The sequence below is a fragment of the Mustela nivalis genome (assembly GCF_964662115.1).
Source record: "Mustela nivalis genome assembly, chromosome: 8".
NCBI classification, from domain to species: domain Eukaryota; kingdom Metazoa; phylum Chordata; class Mammalia; order Carnivora; family Mustelidae; genus Mustela; species Mustela nivalis.
Genome location: NC_139027.1, coordinates 36,549,814 through 36,565,568, shown reverse-complemented (window position 1 = coordinate 36,565,568; position 15,755 = coordinate 36,549,814). Strand labels below are relative to the sequence as shown.

Genomic DNA, 15,755 nt, shown 5'->3' with positions numbered 1-15,755 from the left:
TCTCCCTGCCTGTGCTCTCTCTTGGCCAAATGAATAAATAAAATCTTTTAAAAAATAAATAGTTATCCTAAAATATCCCTTCCTACTAATGCTCTGGAACTGTACCACTTTTAATGCCTTGCTCTCCATATCTGCTCACATTCCCTCCTATTTGCTCCAACTTTGTTTCCCTTATGCTATTTTTTTCTACATACTATTTCTTATTGAAAATAAACCTAATGCTGATAGATGGGAAAAATAAATGGAAGAAGGTAGAAAGTTACATTTTGATAACTTTAAAAAACTATTATTATTGATAAAGAACATGGCATTCAAGTGAAATAGAAAATTTACCTGTAGTCTTATTTCCTAATATAGTTATTTTTATCTTTTAATATCACTTTGCTTTCCATAAGAAAAGATTGGCTCAGTCATAGTGAACTCACCTTATATCGTCAATTTTTTTCACTTTATATTGCTAGTATTTTGACTGTTTCTACATTAACATTACAATTATGTTAGCAGCTGAAGAAAATTACACGTTTACTGATTGCTGGACAGTGGGGTTGTTTCTAAATAAAATGTTGCTGTTACAGGTCACATGGTAGTAAATGTCTTTGCTATAGATCACTCTTGTTTCTTTTAAAATATTTCCCTGGAGTTACGTTTTCAGGAACGAGATTTGTAGGCCAAGGCCTATGTACTCTCTATGGCTCTTCCTTTGTATTATCCTATTGATTTTTCAAAAGGCAGCGCATCACAACTAAGAGGAAGCAGTTCATTACAAACCTTCAGCAACAGTATCACTGAAGGTCTCTCTTATTTTGTAGGTATAAAATGATACATAAAATCTATATATATTTTGTAAATTTTGAATACCAGTGTACCATGTTTCCATGGATTCGTTAACTGTATTTCTAATATTGCTTCTTTATATCCTCACTAACTAAACCTGGAGAAATAATGAGGAAACTCTGGAATTCTTTAAGGAGCTTCCAGGTAACAGTCTTTTTTTTTTGTTATTTGTGCCCATCTCAACTATTTATCTAGAAATATATGTATCCCTAGCGTCCATAAGAGCAAGAGATCATATCTATTTTATTTATGTCTGTATCTCCAAACACCCATTACTTCATCTATTCATTCACTCATCACTCAATATATATATCGAACTTTGGCTGGGTTCTGTGTGCTGCCCCAGCACCAGGGAGACAGCAGTGCACACAGATGTGACAGGGTCTGACTGTGCTTTAACATGATCTCTGACTGCTGTACTGCATGTGTATTCTGGAGAACGGCCAAGGGCAGGAGGACAAGGAACAACGCTCCAGGTGAGAGGTGAAGGTAGCTGAGGTCCAAGATCGGTGGTGGGGGTGGTGAAGAGGGGGTCTTCACACCAGATATAGTGTGGAGGTTGAGCTAACTATTCCCAGCATGTGGCAGGTACTAGAGACTTCTTTAACAAGAATAAAAGCCATTATACATCCTATTGGTTTCATTTTGTAGTTCCCAAACAAAACAAAAGCATACCACTTATCTCAACTCCCTAAGGCAAAATTTCCCCCTTGTTTGGCATTTTATTCTCTCTTTACCTCGCCCTGATGCTGACCACCAATCTATGACGTGTCTGGGTGAGGGTTCAGACACCACCCAGGTAGGATCACTGGCTCGACTTGACAAGGGCCTTGCCTCGCTCCTGATTCTCACTCCGGCTAAGACTCCATGATACAAGATGTCCTTACAATGGCCATCCTGACTCAAGCCCAAATCCACAGAAGGAATATGGAATTCTGTAAATGTCTATTTCCTCTTCCAATTCCCCCATTTATCATTATAACAAAACTAGGGGACATTACTTGAGAAGAGGTCACAAGAGGGGAGAGAGAAGTAGGTGAGGTACCTGGCTTGTGGCAAGAGTCCAACTCTCCCCCTTTCAGGAGATTCCAGGTGATGCCCTCCTGTCTCATGGTTGGTGGAAAAGAAGGTGAGGTCCACTGGACCGGGGACAGAAATGAGTACCAATGGCCAGATGGTCTTCCAAGGCAATAAAAGAAGAAGTAAGTTCAAAATAGAATGGTTTTAAAAGGAGCATATGATGGTAGCTATAGAGATAGACTGTGTTTATGTGTTCATTACATTGGGGACTGCCTATATTTTGAGCTTGAGTCAACATTATAAACCTCATTCCTTCTATGCATTCATCACACATTTACTGAGTGCCTCTGGGGAGGGTAGAGATGAACAAGACAGAAATTCTGTGTTTACAAGGAGCTTATGGTGTAAGAGAGGAGACGGGCGGATAAACAGATATGTAATAGACGTGCTGGAAGAGGTTAGTGCGGGGAGGGAAAACAAAGCAGGGCAAAGGACAGAGAGCAACGGGCATAAAGGCTATTTTAGAAAGGAAAAGGATTCTCTGACAAGGCATCATCTGAGCTGAAAGAAACAGAAAATAATCCAAAGGGACATCTGAGATATGCAGACGGATTTAGGATATTTTTATGGCTCTAGGCAGGCATGGCTATAGAACAGTGAGCAAGGTCAAGAACAGGATAGAGATAGGAGCAAATTTAAATAGTGTAGGCTCCATCAGCAACCCGAAGTTTATCTGACTGCATTGGGAAGCCAGCTGGTAAGACTTAAACAGGGAGTAACCTGATCAGGCTTACGTTTTTAGACATCGCTCTGTCTTAGAGACCTGGCCGTGAGCAGGCATTGCAATTATGCAGACTAGAGAGAATCGTAGTTTTGACTTCAAGTGATAGCAGCAGAAATGGCAAGAAAAAGAATAATTCATAAAATATTTTGAAGGTAGAGCTAGCAAGACTTGCTGATGCATTAGGTATGGACTGTAAAGAAAAGAGGAATCAAGGATGAAGCCTAGATTTTGGGCTTCGGAGACTGAGTGCAGAGTGGGATCACATACTATGGGATCACATACTATGAAGACTGAAAGAGGGGTAGGCTAGGGTGGGTTAAACTGGGCAGGAAATGAAAAGATCCATATCAGATATATTACATTTGAAATGCCTGCCAAACTGAATCTGGAGCTTAAAAGGAAATACTTTGGCTGGAGATATATATTTATAAGTCCTCAGTACCTAGATAAATACTTAAAACTATGTAACTAGACGTGGTCTCTACCCTTGAGCATTCAGATTATAATAGTCACTCATCTAAAGACATCATTGAATCTAACGCACAACTGAACAAACCATATGAGAACCTACAGCAGAGGCAGAAGGGAACAGCAATGCCAACTCACCTTTGGCACCAGCTGATGACTTTGCAATCCAAACATTGCCCTCTCCATCTTCTTTCTTTCTGTTATAAGAAGCCAGGAAGAATTCCCTTTCATCTGTCCTTGAGTTATGGATCGGTGGGTGAATTCCATTCTGTGCTGGAGCAACTGGGGTCTTGAGATTAGTTGGATAAATCACATAGGACTCTGGAAACCATGTGCAGGATTCAGCCAGGTCTGGGCTTGTCTTGATTAGCCTGACAGATGACAGAAGGTCAGTTTCCCTTCTTAGTGCACCCTGCCATTCCACTCAGAAAAGCCAGTGCTTTCCCCCAGAGCTTGTCAAAGAGGCAAGGCAATACCAGGGCCGGGAGCTGCTTTTGTTTTGTTTTGCTTTGCTTTAAAGATTTTATTTATTTAGGAGCTGGTCTTTTTATCCCACTCTTCATTCTTGGCCTCTTTGAGCTGACCTATAACACATTACTGGGCAGCACCCAGCTATGACATGCAACCCTAAAGGCATGCTCCAAGTAGTTAAAAAGGAGCTTAATATCCAGGACTTTAGCTCTTTTAAAAATGCACCTCTATGGAAAATTAACTTGAAGTAATTCTGAGACAATATTTTTTCAACATACATGTTGTGGTTGAGCTAGACCCATGCTAAAAAAAACAAAGTAGAGAACCTGGGAAACTATTTGGCTTACTAGAAAAAAAACTATCTTGGCCCAACTCTCTGGAGAGCAAAGACTACTGCTCAGTAGTCTTTGAAGAATTATCTGAAGACTTGTTTTAGTTCTTCATTTCTTGCTTTTAGCCCAGCCTGGATTCAATGACACATAAAGGAGGAACATTTCTAATAGGGCACACAACTACAGTGGTCATAACTAAACATAACTCTGGCCCCCAAAATAACATAACGCAACAGAGGATGAAGTCAGGCCATGGGCAAGGCACTTAATAAACAGAAGGGCTTATGAAGGGCTTCCCAGTGCATTTACTCTCAAATCAGACCCCCGGTGGGGGTACACTAGGATCTCATCTCACATATTAGCCACTGGGTCCCAGAGAAGTAAATTTCCCAAGATCATAAAGGTAGTAAGAAACAGCCATTACACAAGCCCCAAACTCCTGGTCCTCACTCAAAACTTACTCTTACTCCCCAAGAATTGGAGGCAGGAGGTAACTCACCCAAAGACATCTGCAGGCCTTCCCTAAGCTGTGCTTCCTCCTCTACCTAGAACAGAACTATTAATGTTAAGCCTGTGTTAAGATCTACTTGCAAAAACCACTCAATGAGCAAATGGCAGAAATTAAAAAAAAAAAATGGTTAAAGATTTTATTTATTTGACAGAGAGAGAGAAAGGAGAGAAAGAGCACAAGCAGGGGGAGTGGCAGGCAGAGGGAGAAGCAGGCTCCCCTCTGTGCAAGGAGCCCAAAGTAGAACTCAATCCCAGGACCCTGGAATCATGACCTGAGCCAAAGGCAGATGCTTAATGAACTAAGCCACCAAGGGTCCTGAAAGGAAATTTTTAACTAAGATTTAAAATAAAGTTATTTTAAGCCGAAGGCAATAGAATGCGACAATTACTTGAATTCAAAGGAACAAAACCAATAAATTTCTAACTCACCAAATACTCAATTCTATCTACATTGGCCAACTCTATCTACACAAGGCACACACACTAGCCACATGTGGCTTCTGAGAATTTCAAATATGGCCAATGTGACACAGAAACTGAATTTTAAACTTTGTTTAGTTTTAATGTAAAAACTGAAGTATTGTAAAATATCCTTCCATTATTCACAATTGTACTCTTTTGGTAGGATGACATTAACCACGGCATGACCTAAGATATTTTTGTGGTACGGCAGCGAGCATGTCAGGCGCATGTGTTTCTAGTCGCATGCATAAACACACCACTGTTCTACTCAGGGACAATAGGTTCATTCAGTTCAAGTGACTTTATCTTCCATGCACTGCTGATGAAACACTGTATCGTGTTTATTATGCAGACAGCAGGAGTTACAAGGATAGCTATGCATATCATAATTGGTAACTAACGTGAAATGTCACTACATATCTAGTTAAAAAATAAGCATGGACAAATTTTTAAATTTAAAGCAATGGAATACTATTGTTGCCAGATTTTTTTTTGGTCAAGTTAATGTGATAGCTTTATTCCCTTTGAGTTTGTATATTATCCTCAACTTCATTGCTAGAATTCCCTTACCAGCTCTGAAGCTAACAAAAAGTTCATGAACACATTTCTAGTATAGAGCAGACATCTGCCTTTAGCATGGCTTTGTTAGTGTCAGATATTTCTTCCTCTCTCAGGTTTTGATTCTTCTTCTTCTTCTTCTTCTTCTTTTTTTTTTTACGATTTTATTTATTTGACACAGAGAATGAGAAAGAAAGAGAGTATAAAAGGGGAGAGGGCCAGAGGGAACAGCAGGCTTCCCCCCTGAGCAGGGAGCCTGATTCAGGACTTGATCTCAGGACTCCAGGATCATGACCTGAGCTGAAGGCAGTCGCTTAACAGAGCTACCTCTTCTTTTTCTTTCTTTCTTTTTTTTTTTTTTAAGATTTTATTTATTTATTTGATAGAGAGAGAGAGATAGCAAGAAAGGGATCGCAACCAGGAGGAGTGGGAGAGGGAGAAGTAGGCTCCCTGCCAAGGGGAGCCCAAAACGGGGCTTGATCTCAGGACCCTGGGATCATGATCTGAGCTGAAGGGAGACACTTATCGACTGAGCCACCCAGGCACCCCTCCTTCTTATTTTTTAAATCAAAGATTGATCCAGAATTGAGTGAAGATGCCAAAGGGTAGAGCTATGACCAGAACTATAAAGGAGAAATAACAACAACAACAAAAAAGAACTGGTGGAAGGTATGTCAGAAACTTCATAATGAATGGCAACTGCAACTTGCTATCGCAGAGTAAAATGGAAAAAGTGTGTTTGCTGTACAAAGGAGGCATTTTCAGCAAATACACAGTAAATTTCATAAGCTGTTTCCTCTCAACAACCAAACCAAACCAAACCAAACCAAGCCAAACAAAAACAAAAAGAAAAAAAAAAAAAAATGAGAGAGGCAAACCAAGAAACAGACTCTTAATAAAGAGAACAAACTGATGGTTACCAGAGGAGAGTAGCGTGGCAGGAACAGATGACACAGGTGATGGGAATGAAGGAGTGCACTGCTGTGCTAAGCACCATGGGTTGGATGTAAGTGCTGAATCACTAACTCTACACCTTGAAACTAATATTACATCCTATGTTAACCAACTGGAATTTAAATAAAAAACTAAAAAAACAATCAGTGAAATCTGTGGCTGAAACCAGAATTAACCTGAGCCAAAACTAAGATTCAGACACTCAACTGCCTGAGCCACTCGGGTGGTCCAAAAGAAAACCATTTTAGTGGCTCCTGGGTGGCTCAGTTGGTTAAAGGTCTGCCTTTAGCTCAAGTCATGATCTCAGGGTCCTGGGGCTGAGCCCTGCATAAGGCTTCCTGCTCAGTGGGGAGTCTGCTTCTCCCTCTCCCTCTGCCCCCCATCCCTGCTCATGCTCTCCATCTCAAATAAGTAAGTAAAACCTTAAAGAAAAAAAAAGCAAACCATTTTAGATAGAAATACAGTTAGAAGAAATATTCTGAGGAAAAGAGCAAAAAAGGTATTTTACAAAAAGTGAACAATCTTTAACTAAATCATGAACATTGCCCAAGGAGCACTAAACCTTTCTAATAATATCAAAAACTGATTCAAAAGTAAAAAAATCAGAAATATTTTTCTTTAGTTTTAGTTGAGTTCTATGACACGAGATGTTGCCCAATTTAATACTTTGGGTATGTTCTGTCTCAAAGAATTTTCAAATACATGAAAAAGTATTTGTAGCCTCAAAACTATGAACCTCAGGGTGCCTGGGTGGCTCAGTGGGTTAAGCCTCTGCCTTCGGCTCAAGTCATGATCTTGGGGTCCTGTGATCGAGCCCCGAATCAGGCTCTCTGATCAGCAGGGAGCCTGCTTCCCCCTCTCTCTCTCTCTCTCTGCCTGCCTCTCTGCCTACTTGTGATCTCTCTCTCTCTCTCTCTCTCTGTCAAATAAATAATTTTTTTTAAAGATTTTATTTATTTATTTGGCAGACAGAGATCACAAGTAGACAGAGCAGCAGGCAGAGAGAGGGAGAAGCAGGCTCCCCGCTGAGCAGAGAGCCTGATGCGGGGCTCAATCCCAGGACCCTAGGATCATGACCTGAGCCGAAGGCAGACACTTAACCCACTGAGCCACCCAGGCGCCCCTAAAATCTTTAAAAAATGAAAACAAAAAACTATGAACCTTGTGATGTAGGTATTTTTTTAATCTTTTACATCTGTCAAAGAAGAATTTCACCTGTATGTGAAAACTTCTATGGTGACAGTACTTCAGCTAGGTTGGGTTGACATCTGACTTACTGGGATTTTAAGACTGATGCTTCTTTTATTGCTTCATTGTACTGTATGTTACATATCGGAAACACTTGCACTCAATTTTCTGAAGCCGGCTCTGTGAAAACTATCATGGATACAGTTGTTGAAATGCTTTAGTATATACTTGTAAATGCTACAATGATTCCCCAGTATGGAACTGTTGAAAGAAACAGAAGACAATGGATTTAATGATTCTGTGTTTTCTGCCAGTGTTCACTGATTGAGAGATAAAGGAGTCCTACAATTCACTGTATTGTCAACTCGAAATCAGATTTCCTTGCAATAAAAGAAAATGCTCCCCAAGTCAAGAAATAATTATTTCACTCAATAATCAAACATAAAAAATGGTAGTGGGATTGACATTTTCGCACTGATATCCACACCACATATGATCAAGCTAAATTTAAAGCTCCAAGGAAGGGAAAAGAAGATCATATTTATGACCTAGTCCGACGAATGTGAAAATTTTTGTTTCAACTTCATAATATAAGTCAACAATAATGAATTTTACATATTTTTAGAACATGACTCAACATGTAGATTTAAATTGAAACAGAATTATGTAAATTGACTGCAAAAGTTAAAAAGTTTGAAGAACACTTTGTTGATATTGTTAAATTTAAATTTTCTTTTCAATTTATTTAATACTTCTTTTGAATTTATGTTAATGTTAATAATATGGTTTTGACACAAGAGTTAGCAAATTTACTTAACCTGGGCATGGTTTTGAAAAGTCAAGTCAATTCTTCTAAAAATATGAACCAGTTTTGTCAATGTGCAAATGATTTTTCATTTGGTTACTGAAAAAGTTGATGTGGGGATAATCTAAGTATGTAAATCTACTTTTCCAACCATAAATTTTTATGAAATCTAACTAGAGGTAAAGGATTTCAGGTGAAAATTTAGTGTCTGAATTAAGATGTTCCAAAAATGTAAAATGCACATCAGATTTTGAAGACTCAGAATGAAAATATAATACATAAAACATCTCGTGAATTGTTTTTTCTATTAATAATACATCAAACTGATTATTTTAGATTTCTCTGGTCAAATAAAATATATTATTAAAGTAAATTGCACTTCTTTCTTGGCACTTAGTTTAACACGGCTATAAAAAATTTAAAATTACACACGTGGCTAGCATTCTATTTCTGCTGGACAGCAACCTTTGCAATTGCTGCATTTCCTCATAAACTCATTTGGAAAGAAATCACAATAGAAGACTTACATATATACACAAGGGAGAAAAATTCACCATAGGAAAAGAAAGCTTCTACCCTGGGTCAAAAGAAAAGCCACTTGGGGCTCTGAGAATACAGGCCCAGGGCCTTGATGAATTTCTGAAATGCCCTGAAATAACAAGAGGAAAGCACTTGCTGTAAAGGGTCCAGTGGAAAACCCTACTGCAGTTCTGGAAAGCCCTGTGAGGGATGCCCAGTCATACAGCCCACAGGTCCCATTTGTACAGATTAGAACCATCTAAGCTCAACATGGGCAAGATATGGCCATGGGCAACCGAGTTGTCCTCCCGGAGCTGCCATTTTGTCCCACATTAAAATGAGAATATTGTGTTTTTAACTCTCTGGAGCCCTTTCACACCATACAAAATTATGAGAGAGGGACAAAACAACAAAGGGACCATCAATTCCTGGAACTACTACAATCCCTTGAGGGACACCTGAAATAATGAAGAAAGCTTACACGGATGATGACAAGCCCCAGCCACCATTCACAAGGTGCCATCACAACAATGTCACATACCATAGAAGGACATAGAGCTAGGTATGATCACCACCATCCACGTTTACAGATGGGTCATCTTTTTTTTTTTTTTTTAAGATGCTCAACATCACTCATCATCAGGGAAATGTGAATTATTATTATCTTTTAAAGATTTTATTTATTTGTTTGACACAGAGAGAGAATACAAGCAAGGGAAGCAGCAGGCAGAGTGAGAAGCAGACTCCCCACAGAGCAGGGAGCCCCATTCAGGACCTGATCCCAGTACCCTGAGATCATGACCTGAGCTGAAGGCAGATTCTTAACCAACTGAGCATCCAAGATCCAGATACCTACTCAGACCCAATCAAGATTCCAGCCATCTACTGACTCCACTTCATTATAGCTGCTAACTATGCAAATATGTAGAATGTTATAGATATGTATTTTTTACAGCTTCCTCTGTACTTATACTCATAAAAGCTTATACTTAGGGGCGCCTGGGTGGCCTAGTGGGTCGGGCCTTTGCCTTCAGCTCAGGTCATGGTCTCAGGGTTCTGGGATCGAGTCCTGTGTCGGGCTCTCTGCTCAGTGGGGGGGCCTGCTTCCCCCTCTCTGTACCTGCCTCTCTGCCTACTTGTGATCTTTCTCTCTGTCAGGTGAATAAATAAAATCTTAAAAAAAAAAAAAGCTTATACTTTTTATACTAAAAGCTAAATTCTACCTTTATCTTCAGATTAAAAAATCATAGCAGAAAAAAGATTGAATAAACTTTTTTAAAAATTTTCTAAATGAATAATCTGGATAAACAACTATGCAGCCATCAAAAGAAATGAAATCTTGCCATTTGCGACAACATGGATGGAACTTGAGCGTATCATGCTTAGTGAAATAAGTCAAGCAGAGAAAGACAACTATCATATGATCTCCCTGATATGAGGAAGTGGTGATGCAACATGGAGGCTTAAGTGGGTAGGAGAAGTTAAATGAAACAAGATGGGATTGGGAGGGAGACAAACCATAAGTGACTCTTAATCTCACAAAACAAACTGAGGGTTGCTGGGGGGAGGGGGGTTGGGAGTAGGGGGGTGGGGTTATGGACATTGGGGAGGGTATGTGCTTTGGTGAATGCTGTGAAGTGTGTAAACCTGGTGATTCACAGACCTGTACCCCTGGGGATAAAAATATATGTTTATAAAAAATAAAAAATTTAAAAAAAAAAAAAACAATCATGTCCCACTTTTACTCTTATTTTTGGTGAAATAATCTTTTGCATTCTAAATACGTGAATATGTACTAACAAGGGGAGCCTGGGTGGCTCAGTCAGTTAAGCATCTGCCTTCAGCTCAGGTCATGATCTCAGGATCCTGGGATTGAGCCCCGCACTGGGCTCTCTGCTCCGTGGGGAGTCTGCTTCTCCCTCTCCCTCTGCCCCTCCCCTGCTTGCACACGTACTCTCCCTCTCTCCCTGACCAATAAACAAAATCTTTTAAAATAATGTAATAATAAGACTTCACAAAGCTTTGCTCACCTTTAGGGGTAGTGGTGAATCATGAAAATCCATCACAGAGAGAAGTGGATACATACATTACTGGGGCCAATGAGTATAAACAAAAAGGGGGAAATAATGCCATGAACACCCAACCTAGATGGAGCCCAAAGAGAAATGCAAGTGGGGAAAAGAGCATTTAAACTGAGTCATACCTTCCAGTGTCTTCTTCCCTAAGTGGTTTGTTTGGCTACACATACATGTTCATTGGTCATCATGGAAAGAATACTGGAAACCTGTTACAGCCGCAATTTTAAGGGCACTACCCAGTTTTTCCCTACTCAAATGAAAACAGTCATAGCAGTGACAGCCATAATAAGAGTAATAAAAGAGCCTATACTTATGTAGTGTGAACTATGAGACAGACATGACTCAAAGCCAATACACAAATCAATTCAATTAATTCTTACAACAACCCTAAGGCAGTTGCTACTACTATCCTCATTTTATTTACATAAAGGAAACTAATGCACAGAGTCTTACCATTGTGCTATATACTTTACATCGTCACCGTATTTAATCCTTGCAGCCACCTTATGAGGTAGATTCTAAGGCTCAGAGGGATGAGGAAATTTGCCCCAGCCAAGAAGAAGAAGACCTGGGATTAGAACCCAGGCTTCTCTGGAACTCTGAGATAAAAATAAAAAAAAAGAACCCAAGCTTCTGATCCTAGATCTTTATTACTGTATAATACTGGTCCCCTCCACCTTCCCGTACCATTCTTGTGACACCTTGCTATAACCGCACTGCTCAGAGATGGGTAGTGTAGCCAATAGTGTTATATCCTGCCCCGCTGTCCTTTCTGAGGGGACCCCTGGCTGCCGGAAGGTGGCTCCCAAGAGCTCATGCAAGCCTCTTCTCCAGGGTCCAGGCGCTGCTCAGAAATGTGGGAGGAGCTACATTTCCCACTTCCCCCACAGCCAGTGGCTGCCTGATACTAGAGCACAGGTCCTCTTGTCTCAATGCTGAGGTACCATGAACTCCTGAAGCGTCAGGGCGTCAAGCTGAGGAGAGACTTCTGTTGAAACCACATCTTTGCTTGGTTTCTCCTCCTGCTGTCTGGCCCCCGCTTGCTTCCAAGTGAGTTTCTCCCAGGAGCCTCCACCTCTTCCCCCGCCCCATCAATCACCCACACAAGAAACCTGGTTTCCCCTCTGCTTCTAGGGAGCCTCCTAGGAAACAGACAGGCTTTATCAAGCACAAAGAGCAAAGTTTAAAACTGCAATCAAAGTAGCACAGAGGATGCTCCAGAATTCATATTGCTGGCTTTTTAGATCAAAGTTATTTTTATCCTCTTAAAAAAAAAAAAAAAACCCTCACATTTTTGTTTAAGTGCTTCAGGATGAAAACGAAAAACATTTATGTATTGCATTGAAAGGATCTTAAACACTTACTTCACTAAAGAAGCTTTGCGACACAGTTTGTCAGCCCCTCTGTAGTAATTCACCAACTGCATCAGCCCAGGCTCGTGACCTATAAAGGAAAGAGGAGGTTCAGAAGGGAAAGAGGACAGGTGGGAAATGACCATGTCAGCACCAGCATGTAGGAGAGAGAACAGCTGTGTCATGCCCAGTTTTTCTTTCTTCCATTTCAGGACTGGTTGGTGGAAATGGAACTGTTCCACTGCCCTGCACATGTACTCCCCTTCCACAGCACGGCCCTGGAAACCCTCCCCAGCCCCACAGTGGGCATTAAGGTAACAACATCCTAGCTCTGCCAAAGACAGCTGCTGCTTTTGTTTTCTCTCCTTAGGGAAGAAGGGCATTTTCCATTTCACCTCTCTTTGATCCCCACCACACCCCACTCTTGGCTTAACACAGAAGGATTTAATAATCTTTGTACAATGCAACTGTAACAGTCATGCTCTGACACCCCAACCTTGCTTTTCTACAGCCATCAGGGTGGGCACTAGAACTATGATGTTGCTTTTCTCAAGCACGTCTACCTCTGCGACCTTCTAGAAGAGCCACAAGAGGCGAACGAAGGTAGTGGAGAAGCCAGGTCTATAAAATCAGAAGCCCTGAGAACCTTCTTCTGAGTATCTCCACAGAGAAACTCATCTTTAGTAAATCTTATTGGATTGTCCCCTCCTCTATAAAATAGAGCAGAAAGGATACAAACAAACACAAAGGCCTCCATTTTTGTTTAAAATCCTAACAAAATGCATTGAATTTCCAGCAACAACAAAAAAAGTAAAACCCAACAAAGGGAGAGTAGAAGATGCCAGAGGTAAGAAGAATACATCTGAGAACAGCATACAATTTAAAAGACTTAGGCACTAACTAGCTCTCACTGTCTCCCTGGGGTAGATGAACCTGCCTTATACCTCAGCTGTCTACTTTCTTATCTCCATGGTACCAACCTTCCTGAGCCTTTACCTGGCTCTATAAGCCACCTCCTTGGGTTTCACACTTTAAGCAAAAACTAAATATCCCTAACAGTGAAGACATATAACCAGATGGCTGATGGACGCTGTTTGCTTTTCCATAAAAAAACAAATATTTATCCTCTGTCGACTCTGTGGTACTTGTTTATGATTTGGGCCCTGTGAGTTTCTGCTCCTTCCTCCCTAGTCCTCCCTAGTCCACCATAGCAATGCCAACCACGTCCCTGCTTTGGCCCCGGCAGAGACTTTCCAGAGGAAAGTCAGGCGGTCAGGCAGGGAAATGCAAGAGCAAGAAGGAAATATATGTTCTCAAGTGTCAGTAGTTCTTCTTTCAGGGAAGGTATTCTATTTGCTAAGGGCTTCCTGGAGAGACAGGTTAACCAAAGGGAATCTGCAGGCACATTCCCTGTGGTCCCCAAATTTCTGGGGGTTGAAATTAGCCCCTCCATGGAGTCCCCCTCATACATACATCTTACATTTCTAGAACAATAAAAAGTTGTCCATGGTACCATTCCAAAGGAAAAATGTCCATAAGGCTATGCTAAACACCCTTCATTCCCAAAATCACTACAACTGTACAAGCCACCCCCCCCCCACCCAAAGGCTCTATGGAAGTTCACCAGTGGCCAGCTTTCAATCTGCCCATTCAACCTCTCCACCCTCTGACCACACCTATTTCTAAAAACTGTATCCTCTGCTGGACATCGAACACGGCTCTCTCTGAGCTGCCTTCCAAGGCAGAGATGACTTTTCCTCGTTACTGACTGGTCCCCACCCCAGGAGAATTTTGGCAAGGAACATGGATGGCTACTGTGGGAGAGGCTGCATCTCCGGGATGACTGCGCAGTGAGGAGAAGCCACGAGACCGTTCAGGTCAATGGGATGTAAGTTGAAGTGATCTGCACAACTTCTGGATTACGTCATCTAGAAAGGAGCTGCTGGTCCTCCCCTCCTCTCCTGTCCCCGGCCCCTCCCTACACGCGAGGATGCGGATATGGATGTAGATATGATGCCAAGCCAGCATCAACCATGTGAGTTACTCCCGAAGGTTACTCCCTCGGGATGAGCAGGTCAGAGCCCGCGCGTCCTGTAAAATCTGCATTCAACACACAGCTGTGGAAACACTAAGGAAAGGCCTAAGTCAGACACCCTCCGGCCATTCCCTGGCTTGGCTCATCTCTGCAGCTCCTGCTTTTGGAATCCAGAGGTCTTTTCCAAATCCCCGGTTCACCTGAGCCTTCGGGGAGCTGAGTCCTCAGGGTTTTCCACACATAAGGATCCCTCCCGCGCCAGCATCAGGCAGGGTGGAATCCTGAGTGCAGAAAAGAGGACTCGAGCCCGAGGTCGTGCGGCTGCTCTGCCGGGCCTGGCCCCGCCCCAGCTCAGCCCGGTGCGATTTGGGGGCGTCTGGCCCGGGCAGTGCGGAGCGCGCTGCCGACGCCCGCCGGGTTGCAGGGACCTGCCATTGTCCGGCAGCCGCGGCGGAATCCGATTTACGGGACGAGAAGGCATGCAAAGCGGAGCGTTTAGACCTTTACGGATCCATTTCCTCCCCGCCCGAGGAACGACGGAGAGGAAGATTGATGACCTTAAGACAAAAGCGCGGGTGCTAACGGGTCGTGGGAGGAGGGGGAGGGCGGGCACGGGGAAGGGCTCACCCAGTCTCCCGAAGGGCAGCCGGTTCCTCTCGCCCAGCATCAGGTTGAACCTGGGGTTGTCGCGCCTCAGCCTCTTCCAGTGGCCGGTGGCGAGCAGCAGCCGCGAGACCTCAGCGTAGACGCTGCTGTTCTCGTCGCGCACCACGAAGGTGTACATGGCGAAGGGCCGTGCCCTCGGGCCGCCCGGGCGCCGCCGCAGGGACCAGCCGGCCGAGGTGGCGGCTCAGCGCGGAACCCGCCCGGGCGCCCGTCGCCGCGCCGGCTCTCCGAATCACTAGGGTCCCGGTGGCGCCGCGCCCCGGCGCCCGCGCGTCAGCCCGGAGGCCGCGCCCCCTCCCCCTCCTTCAACTCCCGGCGCGGCCCCGCCTCCGCCCCGTGATGCCGCGCGGTCGCCCCCGCCCGGCCCGGGCTGGGTTGTGGGGGGCTCTTCGCTGTGGCTCCGCAGCGCGTCCTGGGCCCTGGCTGGGGTCCCCGGTGGCTGGAGGACGGCCGGGACGAACGCGGCTTTGACGCAGCGTTGGCAGTGTGCGACCGAGGGAGACTGGGCGCGTCCCCCTGCGTCCCGGGTCCCAGTCAGGGGGCGGTGCCGGCGGAGGATCCCCCACCCCCCGCTTCTGCGCGGCACGCTGCGGCTCTTCCACCCCCGCTGTTCCAAAGGGACGATTTGTGGATAAAAATGAAACGTTCCAACGCACAGTCCCACGACCGCGGAATGGAAATGGACAAGGCAATTCTAAAATTTATGCAGAAATGCGAAG

The 15,755-nt window shown here is 43.4% G+C and overlaps 1 protein-coding gene across 3 annotated transcripts in view; it reads right to left on the bottom strand.

Moving 5' to 3' along the window:
- The window catches only part of TTL (tubulin tyrosine ligase), a 30,355-nt gene extending 15,005 nt beyond the window's left edge, over positions 1–15,350 (bottom strand). For 2 of the 3 annotated variants that reach the window (XR_014315617.1, XM_082745554.1), the window contains exons 1-3: positions 14,998–15,340; positions 12,348–12,426; positions 3,245–3,477 (exon numbers count right to left, since the gene is read on the bottom strand). Coding sequence is in view for 2 of the 3 variants with exons in the window: in XM_082745554.1 (XP_082601680.1) it covers positions 3,245–3,477; positions 12,348–12,426; positions 14,998–15,154 (469 nt within the window). In the remaining variant the exon portion in view is untranslated. Of the gene's footprint in view, positions 1–3,244; positions 3,478–12,347; positions 12,427–14,997 lie in introns of all 3 variants that reach the window. The other variant, XM_082745553.1, reaches the window with a different exon arrangement.
- Between the last annotated feature and the right edge of the window lie 405 nt (positions 15,351–15,755).